Raw genomic sequence first — 24,425 nt, forward strand, 5'->3', positions numbered from 1 at the left:
GAAGTCTGCTCCTTGTTGCTAAATGACTGTGAGGCTGTTTTTCATGATTCATGAAAAAGGGTCACATGACATTTTTAGCCTTCATGTGACCTAGAGTCAGAATTTTTAAATACAAGCATCTGCAAAGCAGAAGACAAGAAGTGGAAATTTTTATATTCTGAGCACTTAAGCCTTGAATTCAGGACAATGCAGGAATATTCAAACATGCATGAATCCACGCTAAGTGAGCTAATGATGAGGGAAAACTGTTGTAACAGTCAAAAGAAAAAAGTTGACATAATATGTCCCCTTTAAAGTGCATTTTAAGGCCAAAAAATCCATGATGCATCACTTTAAGTAATAATACTTGAGTGCTATTCATGAGACAGTCTTCAGTCCTATTAAAATGTTTTAAATTTTAAAGCATTCATCTGTAAATCCCCTAAAGCCTCTCTGTGTTTGAGTCCCTCCTGCTCTGATGCTGGTACTTGTCCAGTTTGTGGACAACTCGAAAGGCCTCCAGAAACTCTGTGAAGTCAATGGAGCCGTCTTTGTTAAAGTCGATGCTTCGGGCCAAATCATCAATGGCCTGATTGTTGATGTCCACACCGAGATGAGCGCTGAACAGACGCCATGTTTGACGAAACTCCTCAATGGAGATCAGCCCTGGACATGTTCAAATACAAGTTAACTTAAGCACTACAATTAGGACAACATTAAGTTACCACAGAATTAAAATTAGAGGCAGCTTAATAAGGCAGAAGTCTTTTACCTGAGTGGTCTTTGTCGATAATGTTGAAGATGATCTCGATATCTGTCCTGTATCTGAACAGAGTCTCAGCCAAGTTTGGAGTGACCTGAAACAGCAAAACAACAGAATAAAAACAAGTACTTTTGTGTCATGACACTGCCCTGAAAATCAGTGGTGGAATGTAATGAAGTAATAGTAAAGTACTGTACTTAAGTACAAAAAATAGGTATTTGTACTTTAAATAAGTTTTAAAGTGGATACTTTTTACTTTTACTTTACTGAAAAATAAAAGTATTTTTTATTATTGTTTGAGACCTGCTGAAAAGTCTGAGGGATTATTTTTAACATGTTCATAATTTGAGCAAACAAAAACATATAAATAAAAACATCTGGAAAAAAGCTATTGAAGTTAATAAACCTAGTTGATTTTTTCAGGTGATACTTTTACTTTTTTTAAATAACAAAAACTGAGTACTTCTTCCACCACTGAAAAAAATGAAATAGTAAAAAAATATGCTGTAGCCCATGAATGGAGGCCATGCATAGTACATGTGCTGTTAACTTTGAGTCAAGAGTACCTAGCTGGAGGATTATCTGTGTGCTCATGATCTTAGGTAGATGGGGAAGTTAAATGTATTTTTGCAATGTCACAATATATGTTTGTGGTTAGGAACAGTTCAGTCTTTACCTGTGCCAGCTGTGTCCCAGAGCCCATATCTTCAAAACATGACTCGTACTCCACAGCGCCCTCTGCTGTCAGACGTACCAAATGAGGCCTGAGCGTTCTCCAGGGCAGATCCAGCCTCAGCACTGACTCAAGGACCTGAGCCCATTCACTCACAGAGACACAACCTGAAACAACACACACATTTACATGGCATTTAGCTCAAAATAACACATATAACACATAACTTATATATTTATTATATATCTTTTATCATTATTTTTTATTTAATCAATGTAAATTCATGATGGTTTTAAAATAACATAAGTTTCTATCATGTTTAATACAGTTGAGGGCAGGTAAAAGGTCTATTGTTAATCTGCAGTTTTTTGGTTACCTTGGATAAACATAGTGGTATAATGAACCATTTCACTGCTTAGGTTCAATCATAGACTGTATAAAGAAGTGGACTAAGTGAGGGTGACGTCACCCAAAGCATTCAGCTCCACTCAAATGAAGCTCATCGAAGCTAGCAGGATTTGGAGCCGTGTTCCATATTTGGAATTCTGACCACGAGCATCATAGCAACCAAAGAGCCAATCTGGAGCGAAGCTGTTGAAGGTTCCCGCCCACACCGCTGGTTTAGCAGGGAGTGGGCGCTTATCAATGCAGTCAATCAAACCAGTTGCTAACGCTAGTGGGAGCGACCTCGGGGAAAGAAGGTGCCTGATTTGTCTGTTATTAACGTTCATATCATGAGTTACGGACACAATAGCAAAATAAAAACACCAGGATCATGTAGAACGGGTTAATGCAATCAATTTAAGACCATGTCTATTTATATATACAGTATGGGTTCAACATAAGTGGATTGGAATATTGGATAAACCTTACCAATATAACAAATGACATAATTAATTCACATATGTAATAATGAATTAACAACATGTAGTGCCTGTGTTATTGTGATCAAACTCTTTAAATGCAGCCATTAGCTCCGAGCGATGGGTGAAGAGCTGTTCTTTTAAGGCCTTGAGCGCTGAACTCTCTGCAACTCGCACTCTACAAAAAAACAAATACATTACGTTGAGATGAGACAAATAATGATCTTGTGACCAAACTCAAAATTACTATTAAAGGTGCCTTAAAAGCTTCAACATATAGATATAGACAATATTCATATGTTTTTTCCTTTGCTTTGCTTTAAATCACTATAGGTTTTTTGTTAAAGCACAACTATTCTGCAAAATTGACTTTTCAGAGCTTTTAACCATGTTATTGTTGTTTCCTTCTATTTAACCCTCTCGTGGTTGTATTTGGAGTGAATCGTGCATGTTTAATCCCCTATTTTCAAGATGCCACATTGCAGCTCAACCTCCGTTTTCACCGCCACCGGTACATGCCCACTGTGACATATTTACTTTCTTCTTCCATTTGATTTCCTTAATCGATAATACACGTAGGATTCAGTAGTGTACCAGAAAACAAGTCAGCTACTCGCTAGTATGATCTGCAGCTATCCATAGGAGGGGCCAACAGCTGCACGGCTCTTCATTGTGATGATGTTTATGGTGACATCAGCTCTCATTGGGCACCCCAGTTTATAGCAAATGTCGGTGGGCTTGTTTCTTTTATTAAGTCTTTTCAGATGGATATTGGGATTAAAAATTGTAAATTATAACATAATATGCATGGGTGTCATAAATAGAGCAGACAAAAGCACAACAGGTCTGCTTTAAGTTAATAAACAGCACAGTATAAGTTTACACTACCTTTGAGTGAGAGTGAGTTTGCGAGTACCACGTCCGACTTGATACTGGTAAAATCGAGGGATCAGGTCTTTCCCCATTTTGATGTAAGCCCCTCGGTTACTCCCCTCTTCATAGTAATTAGATGCAGAGAAGATGGTGATGACCTGTGGAAAAGCAGAGTCAAAGATGAAAATTGGTACATATTTTATACAAGGAACACTTTGCTTTTTGTATAGTTTTTCTTTATAGCAGCAATGTATAAGAACAGAAATGAATGAGGTGTATTACTTGGTTGGCGTGATTGCTTCGACAGCTATCCACAACCCAAACCCTAACCCTAATGTTCAAATATAGACACAAGCCAACTACTTTTCCTCACCCACTCTTCCTATTGGTCAGCCTCTATAATGCTCTGAGTGACAGGCAGGATTGACCAATCACAGTAAAGTTTGAGAAGTCTCAGAAGAAGTGGATAGCTCTATAGCCATTATAAACTGCTAAGTGTACACAAATCATGATGGAACCCACACTGTGACCTCGGTTCGACAAGAATTTGTAAATATTGTTTTATTTTTAATAGAAACAGAATCAAATAACATACAATTAAATCAGTTACCGTGAGGACCTAAAAGAAAAAAACTCAAAAGCAGACATTTACACAAAAACTCAATTGTAGTTATTTAAAGACCAAAACTACGCCACTGCTCAACCCTGATATGCTGTATCATTGATATATGATTGATATATTTGATCTGTATCTTAAATGTATCTTTGCCACTTTCTGTGTTTTTTATTAAATTTTATAATTTACATTTTAAAATCTTGACCAAAATGTGTAAATGTGCGCGTACCCTTCCTCCGTGGCAGAGCTCGTAGCCCTCCTGTTTGCACTCGTGGGAGCGTATGAGCAGCTGTAGTCCATGTTGCAACATCAGTCTCTGGGTCACATCAGGACCAAAGTAACAGCCGCCTCCTCTGAACGTGTTTGGATAGCAGCCATCTTGGTTTTTAGGATCGCTCCACAAAATATCCACTATCTGTGAAAAGAAAGAGATCACAGAAATACATTAAACTCTTAATTCAAACATTTGCAAAGAATGGGCTGAATTTGACCCCTAATGGCATTGCAACAGTCCTCTGTTGTTATGGAAGTAACTCAATAAAAATCCAATTATTAAATCTTTTGAATAGGAAAATGTCCTCATAAATGGAGTTAATATGTTTCACTGACCACTTCACCTTCAATTACTCAGAAGCCCTATTTATACAAGCCTATCCTGGCAATGCCATTTGTCTCCCTCTCTTGCCCCCTCCCTCCCACCCTCGTGTCTCTTATTCATTGTTTAACCCGAAGACCTCACTATCTACAGGAGGGAAGAAGGGGGGTCCTGAAACAGCTGGGCTAACCGCCTGAGACAGAGCCCCCATCCTGAGTCCCTACCCAGACTCCACATGTATTCATAGCATGAGTAAATATCTTTATCATATACCATTGTTGTGGTGTGGTTCTTGCAAATGAAAATCCTTCAAACCAGGAAGGAATCATTTGAGTGAAACCCTTGAATAGGCTGAATTGTGTATGACAAATCTATAATCAAGTATATTATCCATCTTGTTTATATATACTTTATACAAATTTTCAATGAGAATTTAATTTGAATTTTCAATGACATTATGACCATTTGCGATGGGCAATAAAAATCTATATAATAATTTGGTTCTGAATAATACAGACACCCAGTCTGCCCATGAAATATGAATAAGTTATATAAATTGTCAATTTAGTAGAGCTAGACAGCTGGTTATGTTTTGTTTTTTTGTTTTTTTGTGGGGTACTGAAAAAGAAGGTTCTGAATGTACCAGGTTTTGCAGTTTGTGTGGTGCTGAGAATTAGACCAGTGTTCATAATGTTATTCTTAATATATATAAACTACCCAGACTGACCTGTTTCCACTCTCTTTCGTATTGAGGAGGGGACGGAGGGGACAGTGAAGACAGAGAGTCCAGGAAAGGCACCTGGAGGGAGTTGACGGTGAAGTGTATGCTGGGAGATGAGGGGCACGGCCGTGGAGAGAGAGAGGAGGGGCTCCGGGGCGAGCAAAGTGTTGATGAAGAAGAGGAGGAGGAAGAGGAGCTGGAGCAGGAGGCAGCACTGTCCTGATGGGTCAGCTGGCAATGCCTTCTTCTACTGCAGATACAGAAGTATTACAAATGTGGGAATCCTGTCGCTATGCATTTTTTATACAGAGTGATATCAGTCTGGTCCCCACTACCTCAAACATGCCTCAAGCCAGATTTACATATCATGCACTTGGATTGGTTAATTTCAGTGACGCATGTGAAACGAAGGAGCTCATTGGTCACCTATGATTTACAAACAAAATAGCATTTCTCTCACCTCAGATTAACAGAGATCAGTGCTTCGCTCAATGACTCCGGGGATATCTGCAGTCACCTGTGATAGTTTTTGTTTTTCCTTGTAAGCAGCCATATTTGTTTTGCTACAGATGGGCCACGCTTGTCCCTGATTGGCTAATTTGCCTGTCAATCACTTATGAACTCAGTGATGTTCACCAGTGACCAGACTGACATCGTCGTACACTATTGAAGAAATGTGTATTCGGTATCCCAGAACAGATGTGAGGCTTTCTCTATCCATTATGTAACAGAAGCACATAAGCCAACCATTTAAGCAGAATTAAAGAGTATTTAGTTTTTTGGGGGGAAAAATGCAAAGAGAAATGTTTTGTGCATTTGTAGATAGGAAAGATTTCTGTGTTTTTCTCTGGATTTGGTCAAAGTTTTAGCTGCTCACTCGCCTTTGGTTGGGGGTCTTTTGGTTCCTGCTGCTGTTGGGGCGAGACCCATCTGTGGAGCGCAGTCGTTTGGTTTGTCTGTAGCTCTGCCCCAGATCCAGAGGCTCAAAGCTCTGTCTGGGCAGCCTCAAAGCAGACTTCACCTGGACCAATGCAAATGAAAGAAAACGTGAATGTTATCTACAGGCATACAATAGTCCAACAGTGAGTAAGTGCAGACTGAATACAGCCTCCAACTAGCCTGCTCTGGAACCATAGACTGTATATATAAATGGACATAGCTAACCTGCAAGCTGCTGCATTCCAAATAAGAAGTGATCATGAGTGCGCTACGGGCTCCATCAACCCTCGCTCCAATCCACTTGACATTGGAAAACTGTCACCCCTCTCTCTGTAACTGTTGCTCTCAATGATACTCACAGTGGGAATTCCAAATATGGAACTCGGCTCCAAATTTGCCTCTATAACTGCTAGCCTCGATGAGGTTTTTTTGGCTGGAGCCAATTGCTATGGGTGACGTCACATTCACTTAGTCCACTTTTTTATACAGTCTATGTCTGGAATGCAACTCGACTGGTAATTCCTTCTATGAGATGGTTGAGGGGCTCCCACTTCACATATGAGATAAACTGTAACGTATTACATGTAACGTATTACAACAATGATAATCCCCACAAACGGTAGACCTAAGTTGTTAATCATTTTATACAGGTTAAATCTAACAATATTCTGTTATTTTATAAACATGGTCATGGTCATATTTTTATATATAGCACTTTTCCATTTTCAAGGCACACAAAGCGCTTTACATCAAGGAACCACTCACCCATTCACTCACACATTCATACACTTGTGTACGCAGACACTGGGGGCGAGGAGGGTGTCTTGCCCAAGGACACAATGACAGCATTCATCTGTGAGAGATGGAATCACACCGCCAACCTGTGGATCAGTGGATGTGACCACTCAAACAATGATGTTTATGTCAAGAGCAGGATTTGAACCACCAAACTTTGGATTAGTGGACAAACACGACCAACTGCCACCGCATGCATGTAAAATTTACATTTCTTTAACCTATGGTTTAGCATTAGCCATATTATTAATTCAACCGAAACACTAACATTCAGGTTGGGAATAACTGACCTTCCAGTTAACTAGAAAGCATCTGTTGATCTGTACTTTACTTACTTTACTTTTTACTTTTGCTTCACTACATTTGAGAACAGTTATCTGTACTTTCTACTGTTTTTGAACAGGACTGAAAAGTAAAAGTAATTTTTATTATTGTTTGAGCCCTGCTGAAAAGGCTGAGGGTTTATTATTTTTTTGACATGTTCGTAATTTGAGCAAACAAAAATATACAAACAAAAACAGCCAGAAAAAAAAGATAGATTCAAGTGTTTCTGTTGAACAAAATTCAGCTCAAATCTTTATCAGAATCACTACATTTGAAGCCTTATAAAACCTCAAAATCTGTGCGAAATACTTTTACTTTTGCTTGAGTTTTTTTATTTTTTTCCTGGTATCTGTACTTTTACTTAAATAACAAAACTGAGTACTTTTTTCACCACTGATTAGAAATAGCATTGTGATTCATTAGGTTTGAAATTTTACTTCACATAATATTACTCAAGTACAAGTACATCTAGCCTGTCATAATGTTCTATAAGCCAAACCTACAGGATAAAACAAACAAGACCCCTGACCTTGTGTCTCTCGACTGAATTAAGGAAGTCCAGGTCGGTTTGGTCCGAGATTCCTCCGTGAACGATCAGGATTTTCCCATCGATGACCGTCGCCAAGGGCAACAGACTAAACACATCCTGGAACAGCTGCAGGATCTCTCTGCCATGAGTCTATAGGTTTAAGTTTAACATTATTATTCAGTGTACAGGTCTATAACAATATAAAGATGAACAAATATATACCTTGTACTTTTGCATGACTTCTTTGGTAAAGCCATATCTACAAAATACAGTCAGTGTCATTAACATAATCTATTCACGGTTTCAGAGTGACAGAAAAATTTGCACAGTTGCACATAGCAATAACGATTCAAAACTAAATATGACTTATTTTGAATTGTAAAAAGTTGTCAAAAAGGCATCTATAAACAGGAAACCAAAACCCATGAATATAGTATAACTTTACTTGAAATTGGAAATGAAATAAAATACATTTACGAATGAATTACTATTAAATCAAAGTATCACTCAGGGGAGTAGACAGGGCTAACAAAACCATCTGTTGTCCTGGGCCCTAGAGTTTTAAGGGCCCAGAATTGGACCTTCATCCTATTAATTCACATTAGAAGGGGGTCCATGTGAGGCTTCCTGCCCCGGGTGCTGATATTTCTGTCAACAGGCCTGGTATTATTTATATTTTAAGTTGTAGCAGAAGTAGATAAGCTGGTAGTACTGGTCATAGTAGTAGTAGTAGTAGCAGGTCTAGTAGAGCACACTTCACCAGAACGAGAATGGTAGTAGGCTTCTACTACCATTGTCATTAGGGGACTATTTTGCAGGTTAATATTACTATAGTCTAGCGTTTCAAACAAAAGAAAACAAACAAATAAATCAAAAATACATACATAATTACTATGTCAAACCTGAGATTCATGATGTGGTCCTCATGGTTCCCGCGGTTCAGATGCATGTAATCCGGATATAGCAGGAAATAGGCAAACAACAGAACAACCACTTCAATAGACTTTTTCCCTCGATCTACAAAATCCCCATTAAACACATAAGGGGTCTCTGCAGAGGGAAGCCCGTTCTGTAATCAAAGAATACGATGTAATGAAATACAAGATGTCTTAAAGCAACACAAAAGTAGTAAGAGTGGAGGTTAGATGTACCTTGTAAAAAATGAGCAGTAGGTCGTCAAGGCGGCCGTGCAAATCACCTGAAATAGAAGAAATATATTTAAATATCCAGACTTTCTCAGTGTCTAAGTGTCTAAGTCTAAGCGGTGCTCACTAGACTCGAAAAATGTTATATGTAGAGCACTTGTTTGGTTGGTGTCCCACTTTTTGTAATAAAGTTCCAGTAGGCATTCAGTCCTTTAAATTAAGAAATAGTCGCTATAACTTAAGAGGTTTGATTCAGTTTAAATCTAGTAAAATAAGAACTAATGGAGACTAAGACTTTGGAATGATCCCAATGTTAACTAAAACCCTGTCTAAACTCAAAAAACCTTTAAAACATGAATTAATTCATACATATACATTCTTGTAGGTTTATATGAGTCAAGACATCTGTGTCTAAGATACTGGCTAAAGTAAATGTACTTTGTTATGTGACTATTGTGGAGTTGTTATGTGATGGTCAAGATGGGCTTAAATGTTTATTAATTCATTTTTTTTTTTTTTTTTATGTAAACAACCAAAATAAACTTCATTCATTAATTTATTCATAAAGGACTTTTAACTTTTCCGAGTGCCTTGGATAATTCTCTTCTATAGGTCAGTTTTATATCCCAGACTATGGAAAATGGATACAGAAATACAGCTGTATGGGTATTAGGGATGTCAAGTTAATTTGGTTAATAATTGTAATTATGGTAAATGGTAAACGGTTTTTATATAGATCTTTTCCACCTTCAAGGCACTCAAAGCACTTTACGCCACTTACCCATTCACACACACATTCATATACCAGTGTACGCAGACACAACAACAAATTCATCTGTGGGAGCTGGAATCGCACGCCAACCTGTGATCTAAATGTGTTATGCAGCTGTTATTTATCTGTCAAGTAACTACAGAACAGCTTTGTATAAATAAAAATTCAAACATTATGAGACTTTCTGGCCCAACTATGACTAGGAAATACTCTTATCAATTTATATATCAACAGAACCAATATTTGGAAGCCAATATCCAATCCAACTGATATCCAAAACCAGTATCAGATCAGTGCATCCCTAATTATTACTATCATTAAATGAGACAAGAAGAATATATTTTTGTGATTATAAATTAAAAATACTCATAAATTGTTTGATTAGTTCACCAAAAAAAAATTAAAAAAAATCCCTATTTCATCCTGCTATAGACCTGGTTTGAATCTGGTGGTACACAGAAACACAAATATTTTCTGAGGTGGTACGTGGTGTGGAAATATTGATTAAAATTGCATGTTTCGATTAATCTCACACGTTATCAGCCTAATTTGTGTTACTGATTTCATGAGAAAGCAGAAGTAGAGTCAAGTGCCCGATCAGTGTGCAAATAAAACCCTCCGTCAGCTGCAGTTAAACCTCATTCACAAAATTAATGACCAATTTACCAGCTACAAGAGCCTGTAATGGTCCTCAATTAGAGATCTGTTCAATGTTAAAACATTTTAAATAACTTCAGAATAAAAGAAAATGAATAAAATAACAAATTGATTTAGAAAATACCAAATAAAATGTAACAGTTAGATATCTTGAGTTCATTTAATTGAAATTTACACTTAACTTATATTATCTACATTCAGAAAAAGCTCTGTGGGCAACTAGTGGTACTACTACTACTACTACTACTACTACTACTACTACTACTACTACTACTACTACTACTACTACTACTACTACTACTACTACTACTACTACTACTACTACTACTACTACTAATAATAATAATGATGATGATCCTGCTTTTTGTTCCGGCTTACATTGCCCATCCCCCCAAAATCAGCGTGTCATTAATACTACTCCATTCATTCCAATGAGAGAATTTCTGAAATTGTCACACCTGCACAGTTGGAAATAGAGGCCTGTCTTCATTGACTTTTTGTTCAGTATGAGTGGAATAAGTGTACCAAATTTTAACTATCTAGCAATGTAATGTTTGACATATGTTTTTCATAACTCCACGACAAATAGATTGTCTTCTACGAATTTTTAAAAATGAAATTTGAAGGGGGCACTAGAGAGTCATTTTGTGTCTTGATTTGCATATCATTGTGTTCAGCTCACAAATGTGCATAAACGCTGTATTAGCGTTTTCCCCACAAAAAAAAAAATGTGTGAAAGAGAAATATTTTATTGAAATATTCCAAAAAAATTGCGACTTGGTTGAAAAATCACCATGACCACACCCAAAGTCATATTCAAAATGTAATTGATAATCTTTAATCACACATGTTTAGTGGGACTTGACCAAATTTGAAGTGTTTGTGATGAAAACTGTGTGATGAGATGTCCTGAATGTGAGGGTGTGCACTTTTGTCATTCCCGTGTTTGATCCAATATGGCCGACTTCCTATACATTTTAGGACGGGGCCATAATATAATTTTTGTCATGTCCTGACATGTTTTATTTTTTATGTGAGCTTCGGATTTTTACGTTGACTTTTTTCCGAGTCGGGCTCCCATTGGCCCCATGAAAATCAAAGTTTGAGGTGCCACTACCGAGTCGTCTTTCGTTTTTTTTTTTTCTCGGGTGCTCCCTGTTAGTTTAATGAACTGTTGTCTTATTGCACAAACTGTAAATAAACACTGTAAATCTGCCCCGAGTTCTGCACTCTTTGGTCCGCCTTACACCAGCCATTACGACAAACACATAGAGAAGAAGAACTCATCCTAAATATGGTGCATATTTAGGATGAGTTCTTCTCTCAAGCAGAAGGCAAGCCAAGTTTATTTGTATACCGCAATTCGTACACAAGGTAATTCAAAGTGCTTTACAGAATAAGGACAATAAAATAAAACAAATAAAAACACAATAAAATTAATATTAAAACAGAAGAGTGCAGAATAAAAACTTTTCAGTCATATGAACAGCTAAACAAAACTGTTTTGAGCCTAGATTTAAACATTGTCAAAGCAGAGGCCTGTCTCACATCCTCAGGAAGACTGTTCCAGGTTTTAGCTGCATAAAACTGAAACGCCGATTCTCCATGTTTTGTCCTGACTCTGGGCACCAGCAGGAGGCCGGTCCCTGAAGTTCTCAAATTGCAAGATGGTTCATATGGCAGTAACATTTCAGAGATGTACTTTGGTGCTAGTCCATGGAGAGACTTATACACAAGCAGAGCTACTTTAAAGTCTATTCTTTGAGCTACAGGAAGCCAGTGCAGAGACCTGAGTACAGGACTTATGTGCTCGTACTTCCTGGTTCTGGTCAGGACCCGAGCAGCAGCGTTCTGGATGTACTGCAGCTGTCTGAATGCACATTTGGAGAGGCCAGTGAGCAGGCCGTTACAGTAGTCTAACCTACTGGAGACACATGCATGGATAAGTCTCTCTAAGTCTGGCTTTGACAGTATACCTTTGATTTTTGCAATGTTTTTTAGATGGTAAAACGCTACAGATGTTACTGATGTGATGTGGCTGTTAAAGTTCAAGTCTGAGTCCAGTATTACGCCTAGATTTCTAGCCTGATTTGAAGGTTTTAGTGAAAGAGACTGGAGGTGACTGCTGACACTTTCTCTATGTTTCTGTGGGCCAAAGATGATGACTTCAGTCTTGTCTGAGTTTAGCAGAAGAAAGTTGTTTTGCATCCACACGCTAATCTGTTGGATGCAGTGGCAGAGTGAATCTACTGGTCCATATTCATCTGCTGCCATTGAGACATAGATCTGAGTGTCATCTGCAGAGTTGTGGTAGGACACATTATTGCTGAGTATTAACTGGCCTAACGGCAGCATGTAGAGATTGAACAACAGGGGTCCCAGAATTGACCCCTGGGGCACCCTACAGGACAGGGACATTTTATCTGATATACATTTTCCAATTTCAACAAAGTACTCCCTGTTTTCTAGATAGGACTTTAACCAGTTTAGTGCCGTACCAGTGATGCCCACCTGGTCCTCTAGTCTCTGTAAGAGGATCCCATGATCCACAGTGTCAAAAGCAGCACTCAGATCTAACAGGATCAAGACTGAGACTTTGCCTGTATCAGTGTTCAGTCGGATGTCATTTGTCACCTTGATAAGAGCAGTCTCGGTGCTGTGGTGGGGTCTAAAACCTGACTGGAAAACATCAAAGGAGTTGCTCATTTGGAGAAAGTTAATAAGCTGTTGGTAAACACCTTTTTCAAGGACTTTGCCTAGAAACGGCAGATTTGAGATTGGTCGGTAATTGTTCAACATTGTGGCATCCAGACTACTCTTCTTTAAAAGAGGCTTGATAACCGCAGTTTTCAAAGCTCTTGGGAATGTTACAGATTGAAGTGACATGTTAACTATGTGAGTGAGTGGTGACAGCAAACTGTTGAGCACAGACTTTAGAAATTTAGTGGATAAGAAAACACTCTGTTCCAGCAGAAACCACTCTGTTCCACCTTATGATGTCATGTGGTAATACAGGAAGTGCTCCACTGTGTTTTTAAACTCCATATACCTTCACTAAAACATTTGGATAATTTCAGCCCTGGAATTGCCGATTTCTACTGAATAAAATATAAAAGGTAGCTGTTAACTTGAAAACTATAGCTTCATGATATCACAAGGTGGAACAGAGCATTTTGAGCTTTGGCGAAGTAGTGAGAATGAAACAAAACACAACTCCGGGTATTGATGTTTTTCATGCGGTATCAACATTATAACATGGCTTAAACCTCACTAGAATTCATTTTGTGTAATATAGGACCTTGAAAGACATGTTTTAGTACATTTTCGTTGTAGTTATCACTATACAAAGAAATAGCTATTTTTACTCTTATGTGTGCTGCATTCACATTTGCAAAAAAAGTGTATAAAAATATAGACATGGAACAAAATGAAAGTCAAAGTACCCACCACATATTGTGATGTCTTTGGTGTAGGACGTGGACAGGTGGACGATGTTGGGCATCTGTCTCAGGAGCTTTTTGGTTTCACACAACAACTGAAGCAGATATTTGGCATGAAGTGTCTGGAAAAAACATTAGGCAGGTGAGTTTAGTCTACAACACACCAGCTGGACAGAAGAAGTCACAAATGCACATTATGTATATATTATATTGTCTGTAAGTGGTAGCCCTCCTCACAGTTTAATTTATTTGTTTATTTGAGAGATATTTACTCTTTTTAGCAAATCAGCAATCAGCCGTAAAGAAAACCTATTCTACTTGAGTCTACATTTTAAATCTCAATATTCATCTAAAACAACTGAATAAAAGAAACAAGTCCGCTGACTTTTGTGCTGGAAAACTGTGGTGCCGGTAAACATTATCACAACAAAGAGCCATGTACTGTAGCTGTCAGCCCCTCCTATGGATAGCTGCAGATCACACTAGAGCAGGGGTCGGGAACCTTTTTAGCTGAGACAGCCAAAAAAAATTCACATATTTTAAAATGTAGAGCCATACAATATTTTTTAACTCTGAATACAATTAAATGTGTGAATTTTTAAACAAGATCAACAATTTTAGAGTATAAGAAGTCTCTGAATTTATTATTAATATGTTTAATAACATCATTATACTGAACCTATCCAATACATCAAATACTTTTTACCACTAATGTGACCACGGCTCTCCATCGGTACACACCGAAATAAGGTTTCCATCTGTAGATTTTTTTTCATTGCCACTAAATTGAGTATGCAACACTGCTGAATCTCACACATCTCATTGCTTAAGAAAATTAAATTCAAGTAAGTACAGAGCAGTGGGCCGGTGCCGGTGTAAAGGGGGGTTGATTGGTAAAATGACATCTTGAAAATAAGCGATTAGAGATTGCTCAAACATGCACGAATAACTCCAACAACAACTTTGAGAGGGTAAATGAGAAGGAAACAATTATAACATGGTTAAAAGCTATGAAAAGTCAATTTTGCAGAATTTGTCTGATATAAATCTTCAGCACAGGCCGATATCTTGCTTGGGCCGACCTGCTGACTAAAGAGTACACATAAAGCTTTATTTGAACACTTAAATGGAAACAGATAACTTGTCAAAACACTGTTCTGTTGATGGTTTGTGGCAAAAAGGGACTGTAGGTGAGTTTGTTGTGAATTAAAAGTATATAAATCAGCGAAAATAATACAAATCGACCCAAAATATCGGCACAACAATATTGACAATGCGTATCAGCCATAGATTTCTCAATATTCGAAACAATCTAGTTTATTTATCAGGAACGATGCAAATAAAAACTCTGACCTACACAAAAGAGCTAATATTTTTGTGCCATATTTGTTTATACCAAAACTGCTAATTTCCACCTACAGTGCCTGAACAAGTTGATGTCAAATGCTTCATGTGACTGGAGTCGAATGCCCTGTGTGACTCGCTTAGTTGACTTCTTTATACAGTCTATGATTAACAAACTGTCCATTATTGTGTTGCCAGATAAGCAAGTGGTTTTAATCATATGCCTGCAATGTATAATACAATATAAAATGTACTTTCTCTTAAATGAACAGATTTCATCATTTGGTCTACCTGCTGCTCCTTGAAGGCATTGAGGAGAGCGTTGGTATCAGACACAGACAGAGGGAAGGTCAATCTGGGTCCAGTGTAAGAGTCTGGGACAGGGATGCAGCTAAAGCAGGTCTCTCTGCCCAACCAGGGGTCCAGCACAGGGTCCAAGAGCTGCGAAATGAGGTCTGAAAAACACAGGATAAAAGGGAGGACAGGCTGGAGATACGAGTCGGTCTATTATGGTGTGTACTATATCGACTTAACGCTCAACAAATGGGAGGTGGAACAATCACAAATTCTTGTTAAACATGTATTGAGCCAACCAATTTCACATTTTTTTAAACATTCAAAACATTTTACAGTGCTTTAAAACCCACCTCAATTTTAAATACTGACCCAAGCACTGAACTGATCCATGACATTGAATGTGGTAATTGCATAAAAAACTGGAGAGAAGTGATATTAAGACACAGGGGATCAGAGGAGTAAGAGGAGGAGCAGAGGAGGAATAGGTGGAGCTGAGGAGGAGAAAGAGGAGAAAAAGGAGAAGCAGAGGAGGAAGAGGAGGAGCTGAGGAGGAGAAAGACGAGAAAGACGAGGAGCAGAGAAGGAAGAGGAGGAGCAGAGGAGGAATAGGTGGAGCTGAGGAGGAGAAAGAAGAGAAAGACGAGGAGCAGAGGAGGAAGAGGAGGAGCAGAGGAGGAAGAGGAGGAGCTGAGGAGGAGAAAGAAGAGAAAGACGAGGAGCAGAGGAGGAAGAGGAGGAGCAGAGGAGGAAGAGGTGGAGCTGAAGAGGAGAAAGAGGAGTAAAAGGAGGAGCAAAGGAGGAAGAGGAGGAGCAGAGGAGGAACAGGTGGAGCTGAGGAGGAGAAAGACGAGGAGCAGAGGAGTTAGAGGAGGAGCAGAGGAGGAAGAGGTGGAGCAGAGGAGGAAGAGGTGGAGCTGAGGAGGAGAAAGAGGAGGAGCAGAGGAGGACCAGAGGAGGAGAAAGAGGAGAAAAAGGAGGAGCAGAGGAGGAAGAGGAGGAACTGAGGAGGAGCAGAGGAGGAGGAAGTGGAGCATAGGAGGAGAAAAGGAGAAAGAGGAGGAGGAAGAGGAGGACCATAGGAGGAAGAGGAGGAGCAGAGGTTGAAGAGGAGGAGCCTAGGAGGAGAAGAAGAAGAGATATGGATGAGAAGAGAAGAAGAGAAACAGAGAAGAGGAACAGAGGAGAAGAGGAGGAGCAGAGGAAGAGAAGACCAGGAGCAAAGGAGGAGGAGGAGGAGAAGAGGAACAGAGGAGGGGCAGAGAAGGAGCAGAAGAGGAGCAGAGAAGGAAGAGAAGGAGAAGAGGAGGAGCAAAGTAGAAGCAGAGGAGGAAAAGGAGGAAGAGGAAGAGCAGAGGAGGAGAAGAGGAGAAGCAAAAGAGGAGAAGAAAGGGAATAAAGTAGAAGCAGAGAGGCAAGAGGAGCAGAGGAGAAGGAAGAACAGGGCAGGAAGAGGAGGAGAAAAGGAGGAGCATTGTGCTTTAAAACACACCTCAATTTTAAATACTGACCCAACACTGACCTGCTCCATGACACCAATTCTAGTGTCTATATAAAATCTTCTGTTTCTAATAATGCAAAGTGAACGGCACATACAGTACAGCGTTTGTTCCAGTATCATTGTGATGATCCCTTCCTTTATGCAAATTATGAAATCATTAAATCCAAGCTTCTTTTTAATCAGCAGCTATATACAGGGGCATATTTAGCTAAAGAGACCACTCCAACATGTTAATCATACAAACAAAAGTCCAATGAGGTTCATCTGGTCCGTTAATTTATTTTAATAGATTCTTTTTTCAGACCAAGGTTTAGTTTGTTTTTATACCTGACAGTTTCGACTACTCACTGGCGGTCTTCCTCAGAGTGGTCAGCTAAGTCACTTAAAACAGGTTTTGGCACTGCCTTCCTACTGGTGGAAGTCGGACAACAGCGCCATCTAGTCCAACTTCTTCAGGGCAGTATCCCAGATGTGTGAGAGTAAAAAGGCCCCCTTGTCCCGGTTGGAAGACAGCACCAAAAGCTGTTTAAATCAGCTGACAGGGCATGTCACAGCAACATCATGTGACCACTCTGAGGAAGCCCACTAGTGAGCACTCAAAACTGTCAGGTATGAAAACAAACTAAACCTATTAAAGGTCCTATATTACACAAATCTGACTCATGTGTTATTACCTCATCAGAAACATACCTGGAGTTGTGTTCTGTTCATTCACACGTCTGAGTAATCCTGGTTTATTAGTCTGTCTACATCTCCAAAGCTCAAAATGCTCTGTTCCACCTTGTGATGTCATGTCGTGATAGTTTTCAAGTTAGCAGCTACCTTTTACCTTTTGTTCCATGTAGAGATTGGTAATTCCAGGTGTGAAATTATCCAAATTATTCTAGTGAAGGTGTATGGAGTTAAAAAACACAGTGGAGCACTTCCTGTATTACCACATGACATCACAAGGTGGAACAGTGGGGAGTGTGTTAAAAATGTGTGAATAAAACAAAACAAAACTTCAGGTATGTTTGTGATGAGGAAACAACATTATAACAGATCAGAAAATAGTGTGACCTTTGGGTGGGATCTTTAAAATAAAAACAGATACAAGTAAATATTGTGTGTCTTTTGAAAAATACCACACTGTTACACACTGTATTATTATATGTGTGCATTTGGAAGCCCCATAGTGATGATATCAGGAGGACAGGCTTGCGGATTAGCTCAGGGCATCAAGCTTTTTAGCTGAATGAGTGGGTTAATACACACTTAAACCACAGCTGTGCAGGACTGTTACCTAGCAACAGGGCAGCGCCGGGGGATTCTAGAACAGAATAATGGAAGCGTGACTAATGAAGGAGCAGCAAATAAATAAATAAATAAAACTACAACATCCGCTAAATAGTAACAACACTCCTACGTTTACGATATGTGGGCAATTGCAGTAGTGGAAAAACAAAACAAATGATTATATTTATTCAGAAAAAAAACTTTGGAATAAAGATTTGTAGTGTTTCTAGAATAGAGACTAATGGTGGGTAGTGTTCTTTGTTTTTTCTTTTAAAACTGCATCAAAACTTAAAGGTCCTGTATTACGCAAAATTGACTCTCGTGAGATTTTAGCTTTGTTAGAATGTTGTTACCTCCTCAAAAATATACCTGGAGTTTTTTGATGAGGAAACAACTTATATCAGAAAATTATGTAATATGGGGCCTTTAATCTATGTACATTTCATAAATATAAACTTTGTACTAAAATCCCTGTTAATAATCTACTGCATTTAACTAGTGCCTCCAATTTTTGCCTTTAAAGTTTGGCCTATGGAACTTTTTGGGGGGTTTTGTCTCCATGGAGATAATTAAGTTTAATGCCGTACTTTGTAACTCTCCCAGCAAAACAACAATGGTTCCACAGAGGCAAGCAGGCAGCATACCCCTTCCCCTCCAGAAAAGTTACATATTGCACCTTTAATTTGGGTTTGCAGGGTTGTCATTGTAGACTCACCTGGTCCATTTCCGTTTAACTGAGTGAAATTGTCCAGCATGAAACTGAAGAAACTGGACAACTGCAGAAGAAAAAAAAAACCTTTGTAAGTACAGATATGCCAAGGCGTTGATCTAAATGTGTTTAATGACAGGGCTGCCCACACCTGCAGCTGGTCCTGCTCTCCTGCGTACTCTATGGACTGAAAGATGTTCCAGGTGTAACGCCTCCTCATCTCCAGGTGTGCCATGTAGCGCCGGTACCACCTCTGGATCAGAACAGCTGCCTTCATGGCTGCAACAACAAATGCATTTGTATCATTTATATTTAAGAATCTCATGCTCTGTTAGTCTCACACACACAGATACAAAGCAGGCACAGAAGTCTATTATGTACGAGAGGTGGTGAGTTATTGTTTTGCAAGCCTCAAGTAAGTCCCAAGTCTTTTGCCTCGAGTTAGCGTCAAAATCCAAGTCAAAGACAGGCAAGTTCAAGTTGAGTCCAAGTCCTCTGCTTTGAACTTCAAGTCCTTTCAAGTCTTTAAACCAAGCTACCACATACACTTTGAATTTTTCCTGGTCAATGGTCCTTAAAAAATAGAGAAGCCGCATGTTCCTATGTTTAACACATTTAGATTTTTGATATCATTTTTGCGGAGAAGCATCAAGTCATCTCAAATCACAGGGCTCAAGGCAAAGTCAAGTCCTGAGTCACTGAGCTTCAAGTCCAAGTCTGAATCAATTCTCCAGTCACCAAAATAGTGACTCAAGTCTGACTGGAGTCTCCACCTTTGCTATGCAGTGATAACCCTATTGATCTCTATTAGGCCAGTTAGATTAAATACAGTAAAAACATAATTGCAATTGGATAAGTAGTCACATGTAGCAAACTTTAAAGGCTGGAGTTACTTAAGGTAATGTTCTCTCTTCCAATAAAATAAACTTGTGTCTCCATCGGGTTTTATTTTTTATACAACTTGCAAGTTCTGAAATATCATTCTTGTATTAGAATACTATTAGTTCAGTCTTCTCTCAAACAATATGCAAGATTTTAAAATCTATCGTATTGTCTATAACAGTAGCCTCAGTAAGAGCTTCTTAAAAAGAGATTACTGTAAAAAAAGAGATTACTGTAAGTGTAAAAGGCCCTGTGCACAACAGCGCCCGGCAACCTCTCTGTTAGCGTCACTACTTCCAGTTGTATTTTTATGAGGTTTTTGCTAAGTCAAGTTAAAATGAATAAATATTTAAAGATCAGTCAGTGATCATTAAATATTTGCTGTGGGTGGATGTCAGTGAAAACACGTTAAACACTTTTGATCAGCTGCTAAAATATTATCATCAGGATAATCTAAGAACATTCTGAGATTCATTTCTGTCTATATCTCCTGACGCAAAGCATAGGATAACACATTTAAAACCACACATGACGTTTGTCACACACGGGGGAGTAACGGAGGGGCCTTACTCAGAGCAGGGCTGGGATTTCGGACTGGTTCACCTGAGACACGGAAACAATTATTTAGGTTTTGAACATGTTAATATAAAATAAAACCAGAGAGAAGTGATAATTGGACACAAGGGAGATGGTGAAAGAGGAAGAGAAGAGGAGGAAGAGGAGGAGAAGAGGAGAAAGAGGAGGAGAAGGGGAAGAGCTGAGGAGGAGCAAAGGAGGAGTAGAAGAGGAAGAAGAGTGGTAGACGAGGAACAGAGGAGGAAGAACAAGAGCAGATGAGAAAGAGGAGCAGGAACAGAGGAGGAGAAGAAAAGGAAGAGCAGAGAAGAAGAAGAGGTGGAGCAGTGGAGAAGAAGAGGAGGAGGAGAAGAAGAGGAAGAGAAGAGGGACCAAAGGAGACAACCAAGGCCAAGTTAAAAGTCAGATCTGTAGAGAAGCAAGCTTGCACTGTAAAAATACACAATTTTCAAGCTACTTTATGTTAATGTAAGAAAGTTAATGCCATACTTTAAAACATTAAGGGCGAAGCAATAACATCTCTGTATTATTATTATTATTATTATTATTATTATTATTATGGTTACAATCTTTTTTTTTGTGTGAAAAGGAACGATTTTTAAGATAAACAAACTCCACACATACAGGCCAGCAGAAAGTAAACCTATAGAACCATCTTCCTGTTGTATTAAGCTAACCACTCTGCCACTACTTTTCAGACCTGTGTTTTAATTAGATATGACTCAATATCACTCCTTCTCATTAGCGCTTAGGTCAGACCATTATCCACAGAGCTGATTTATTTAAACCTGTGTTCATTACAAAGGTGTTATGAACGTTAGCATGTGCAGGTGTGTACAGGTACCTTCAGCCTCCTCCACTCTTTTGACTTGTGTCTCTGTGACAACAGCTGAGGTGCCACATCCCATAATGACGTCCAGCCAAATGTCCTACCTCGTATAGATGACATGGGAATTATGAGATGGGACCTATACAGAAAACGGACCACCAAAAACACAACATTTAAAACAATGTTTAAGATTAGGGTTGAAAATTTTATGTTTGAAAATCTATTGAGTTCAAAGTGCACAATTAAAATATATCCAGGAGGATTAAAGATTCAATATGTAACCTCTCCAGTGGAGGGTCTGCCACCTGCTTGTCTCATGAAGAGCTTTGCCTAAAATGCTCCACAGTATAGCATTAAACTTGCATGAAGAGAAGCAGGAGGCATCATCAGGCCAAGTTCAGTGGTGGATGAAGTGCTCAAGTGCTTTTACTTAAGTAAAAGTACAAATACAGAGGCAAAAAGTTACTTAAGTAAAACTAAAAGTACAACATGAAAAAATCTACTTAAGTAAAAGTATTTAAGTACCCGTTTAGAAATATTCTTTAAGAGTAAAAGGTAAAAGTATTTCACACAAGTGTTAATTTGTTCAAGTGTTAAAAGTATTTATATTGATAAAGAAAATACATATTTTTGTCAACAGTGACAATAGAAATCAATTTCAGAATTTTTCTGATGAATTTTGTGTATTTATTTTTGTTTGCTCAAAGCCAAAGCTTGAACTCAAAAACTTTAGTCAGGATGTTTCCACGAACATGGTAAAAATAACCCCTCAAATCATATGAAAAGTATTTTTTACTTTTCAGTCCTGTTCAAAAATGTAGTGGAGTAGAACGTACAGATACTGCTCTCAAATGCACTGAAGTAAAAGTAAAAAGTATCCACTTTACTTAAGTGGATACTTTTTACTAAGAACAGATACCTGAAAATTCTACTTAATTACAGTACTTTACTACTTTTACTTCATTACATTCCACCACTGGCTAAGTTACAGATCAGATCAGTGGAGAGGCATCGATAGTCACAGTAAGAATATATCTTATTCTAGGTATTTTTGAGCAATAAAAAACACCAGTGATTGAATAATAGCAAGATACATAAGTATATAGCAATAACATCACCATGGAGACAAGCAGGTGATGGAAACTCAACCAGAAAGGTTACATAGTGCACCTTTAGCATCAATAAAGTAATACAATCAGGTCAATGCAATCAATCATAATTTCCCCACAGTTACTCACTGAAGCGGTGCCATAGAGCTACAGGAAACAGGGAATAATGAACTACACTTTATATTTTCAGAAAGATCAAATGCAAGCTATTACAGTCATTAGGTTATTAAAATTCTATTAAAACGGTTAGAAAAATCATAGGCCATATGGGTCAAATTTGCAATTTTTTGTAAATTTTTTGGTGTAGCTAATACTAGCTGCTAGATCCATGGAGATGTTATTGCTTCTGTTTGTAGTGTTTCACAGTATAGTTTTAAAGGCCTGAAAACATTATTTTTGTTTTATTACTTTACTCTTAAACCTTGTGTTGAATACTGTGTGTCTCAAACATTGAGGTGAACTGTTTCTCTGTAAGAATGCGACAGATAGTTATTTTAATATGTCTACACTGGTTACTTCGGTTACATGATACGGCTCTTCATTTCCAGGTTGACTAGAGGCCTTGTATTGCATTTTTTCTGTGACTGTAAGCATCTTTTTATTGACATATTCTACCTTCCTGTAAACAGCTAACCGTATATCCATTTATGACCTTGTACAGACAGAATGTAAAATAGATAGTACCTTTCTTGGGCTAAAATTACTGGAAAAACTCCCTTAAAACACAACGCATGCGCCTGCTCTCTGTAACTTCATTATTCTGATCAGATAAGCTTCTTTCAACTCTCTACCTGGTCAATCTCTTCCTTCACAATTACAAGGTCTAAGATTGCATAAAATGTATTATGTTATCTGATCAGAAACATACCCAGCGTTGTGTTTTGTTTCATTCACACATGTTTGAGTATTCCTTTATTATTAGTCTGTCTACATCTCCAAAGATCAAAATGCTCTACTCCATTTTGTAATGTCATGAAGCAGCAGTTTTCATGTTAACAGCTTCTTTTACTCTTAATGCAGTAGAGGTTGGCAATTCCAGGGTTGAAATGATCCAAATGATTCAAGTGAAGCTGTATGGAGTTTAAAAACACAGTGGAACAATTCCTGTATTACCACATGTTTTCAGTTTGAGAGAAGAACTCAGCCTAAATATGCAGAGTTTGTGCGTTAAACATGTGTGAATGAAACAAAACTCAATTCCAGGTCTGTTTGTAATGAGAAAACAACGTACCTTCTAAAGCACAGTGATGCTACCAGGCCAAGTTACATGTCAGATCTGTGGAGACGTGACCACAGAATGCATGTTTTTATCCATTGTTTTATTTTATTACATTTTAGCAAGATGGAGACGTTTAATGCCATACTGAGAAACATTGCAGGTAAATAAATATGGAAACCAGCAGAAAAGTTACATAATGCACCTTTAATGCAGCCTGAAATGCAGCTTACCCCACTTCCAGCAGCAAATCAAACCTCCATAAATTAGCTCAAAAAAAAAAAAAAAAAAAAAAAAAAAAAAAAAGCACAGTAGCCCACGCGTTCACTTCGCATCGTTCACGTTCCGGCTCTTACCTGCAGCTCGCGCCTCTCCAGTCCACTCTAATTAATCTCTATAGCATGAAGTCGATCTCATTAGAAGATAAACAAACCACATTTGTGTTATCTCAAAAGGTTATCTCTGTGGAGGGGAGGACGCACAGACGCGAGGAGGAGTGTCCGCTCAGTGCAGCTCCTCCTCGGGATGAATCCACAGCGTGAGTCCGGAGAGGAGCCGAAGGGGCGGAGGGAACAGCAGGTGGACTTTAACCATTTGTGTGACTAGTAATCACCACTATCGTAAGATATTATGGGAAAACCTGTAATTACGCAGTTTATTAAAGTTAAAGGCGTATAAGTGAATTTTGACCGTAGACGTCACTACCATTTTATAAGATGGGCACAAGCGTAGCCGAGGATACTAAATCAGATAAGACAGCAATAGGGAAAACTCTGGTCAAATATGTTCTTGATTGGTATTTTAAATGAAAACTGGACCAGAGGAAAAAAAACCCAACAAAATAAAGCGTTTTAGTGTTGAAATTGCAATACGCTTTAACTCCACTAGATGTCACCAAATACAACTTTCCACCTGGATTACTTTGACAGATTTCATGATTTACACAGAATGAGAAATATTTACAAGCACTAAAATTTTTATTAATAAGTGTAAATGTTTTTAAAAT

The 24,425-nt window shown here is 38.4% G+C and overlaps 1 protein-coding gene across 1 annotated transcript; it reads right to left on the reverse strand.

Moving 5' to 3' along the window:
• Positions 1-421: 421 nt before the first annotated feature.
• On the reverse strand, positions 422-23,846 carry ppef1 (protein phosphatase, EF-hand calcium binding domain 1). Its single transcript, XM_055232548.1, has 19 exons — positions 23,776-23,846; positions 21,104-21,233; positions 20,260-20,292; positions 18,959-19,086; positions 18,814-18,874; positions 15,320-15,483; positions 13,692-13,806; positions 8,822-8,868; positions 8,573-8,739; positions 7,893-7,929; positions 7,671-7,820; positions 5,965-6,104; positions 5,090-5,330; positions 3,997-4,182; positions 3,167-3,309; positions 2,350-2,456; positions 1,419-1,582; positions 752-836; positions 422-645 (listed from the first exon to the last, which is right to left on the reverse strand). Exons 2-19 carry the CDS (start codon positions 21,171-21,173, stop codon positions 422-424), a joined length of 2,262 nt encoding a protein of 753 aa, XP_055088523.1. The 5' UTR covers positions 21,174-21,233; positions 23,776-23,846.
• Between the last annotated feature and the right edge of the window lie 579 nt (positions 23,847-24,425).

Source organism: Periophthalmus magnuspinnatus, chromosome 3 (genome assembly GCF_009829125.3).
Source record: "Periophthalmus magnuspinnatus isolate fPerMag1 chromosome 3, fPerMag1.2.pri, whole genome shotgun sequence".
Lineage (NCBI taxonomy): Eukaryota > Metazoa > Chordata > Actinopteri > Gobiiformes > Gobiidae > Periophthalmus > Periophthalmus magnuspinnatus.

Excerpts from the sequence above, each read along its gene's own strand:
- ppef1 (XM_055232548.1), bottom strand. The coding sequence starts at position 21,173 with ATGGGATGTGGCACCTCAGCTGTTGTCACAGAGACACAAGTCAAAAGA. Across the intron at positions 7,821-7,892 it reads AAGTCATGCAAAAGTACAAG|ACTCATGGCAGAGAGATCCT; the intron begins GTATATATTTGT and ends TTAAACCTATAG. Across the intron at positions 5,331-5,964 it reads CAAAAGACCCCCAACCAAAG|AAGAAGGCATTGCCAGCTGA; the intron begins GCGAGTGAGCAG and ends TATCTGCAGTAG.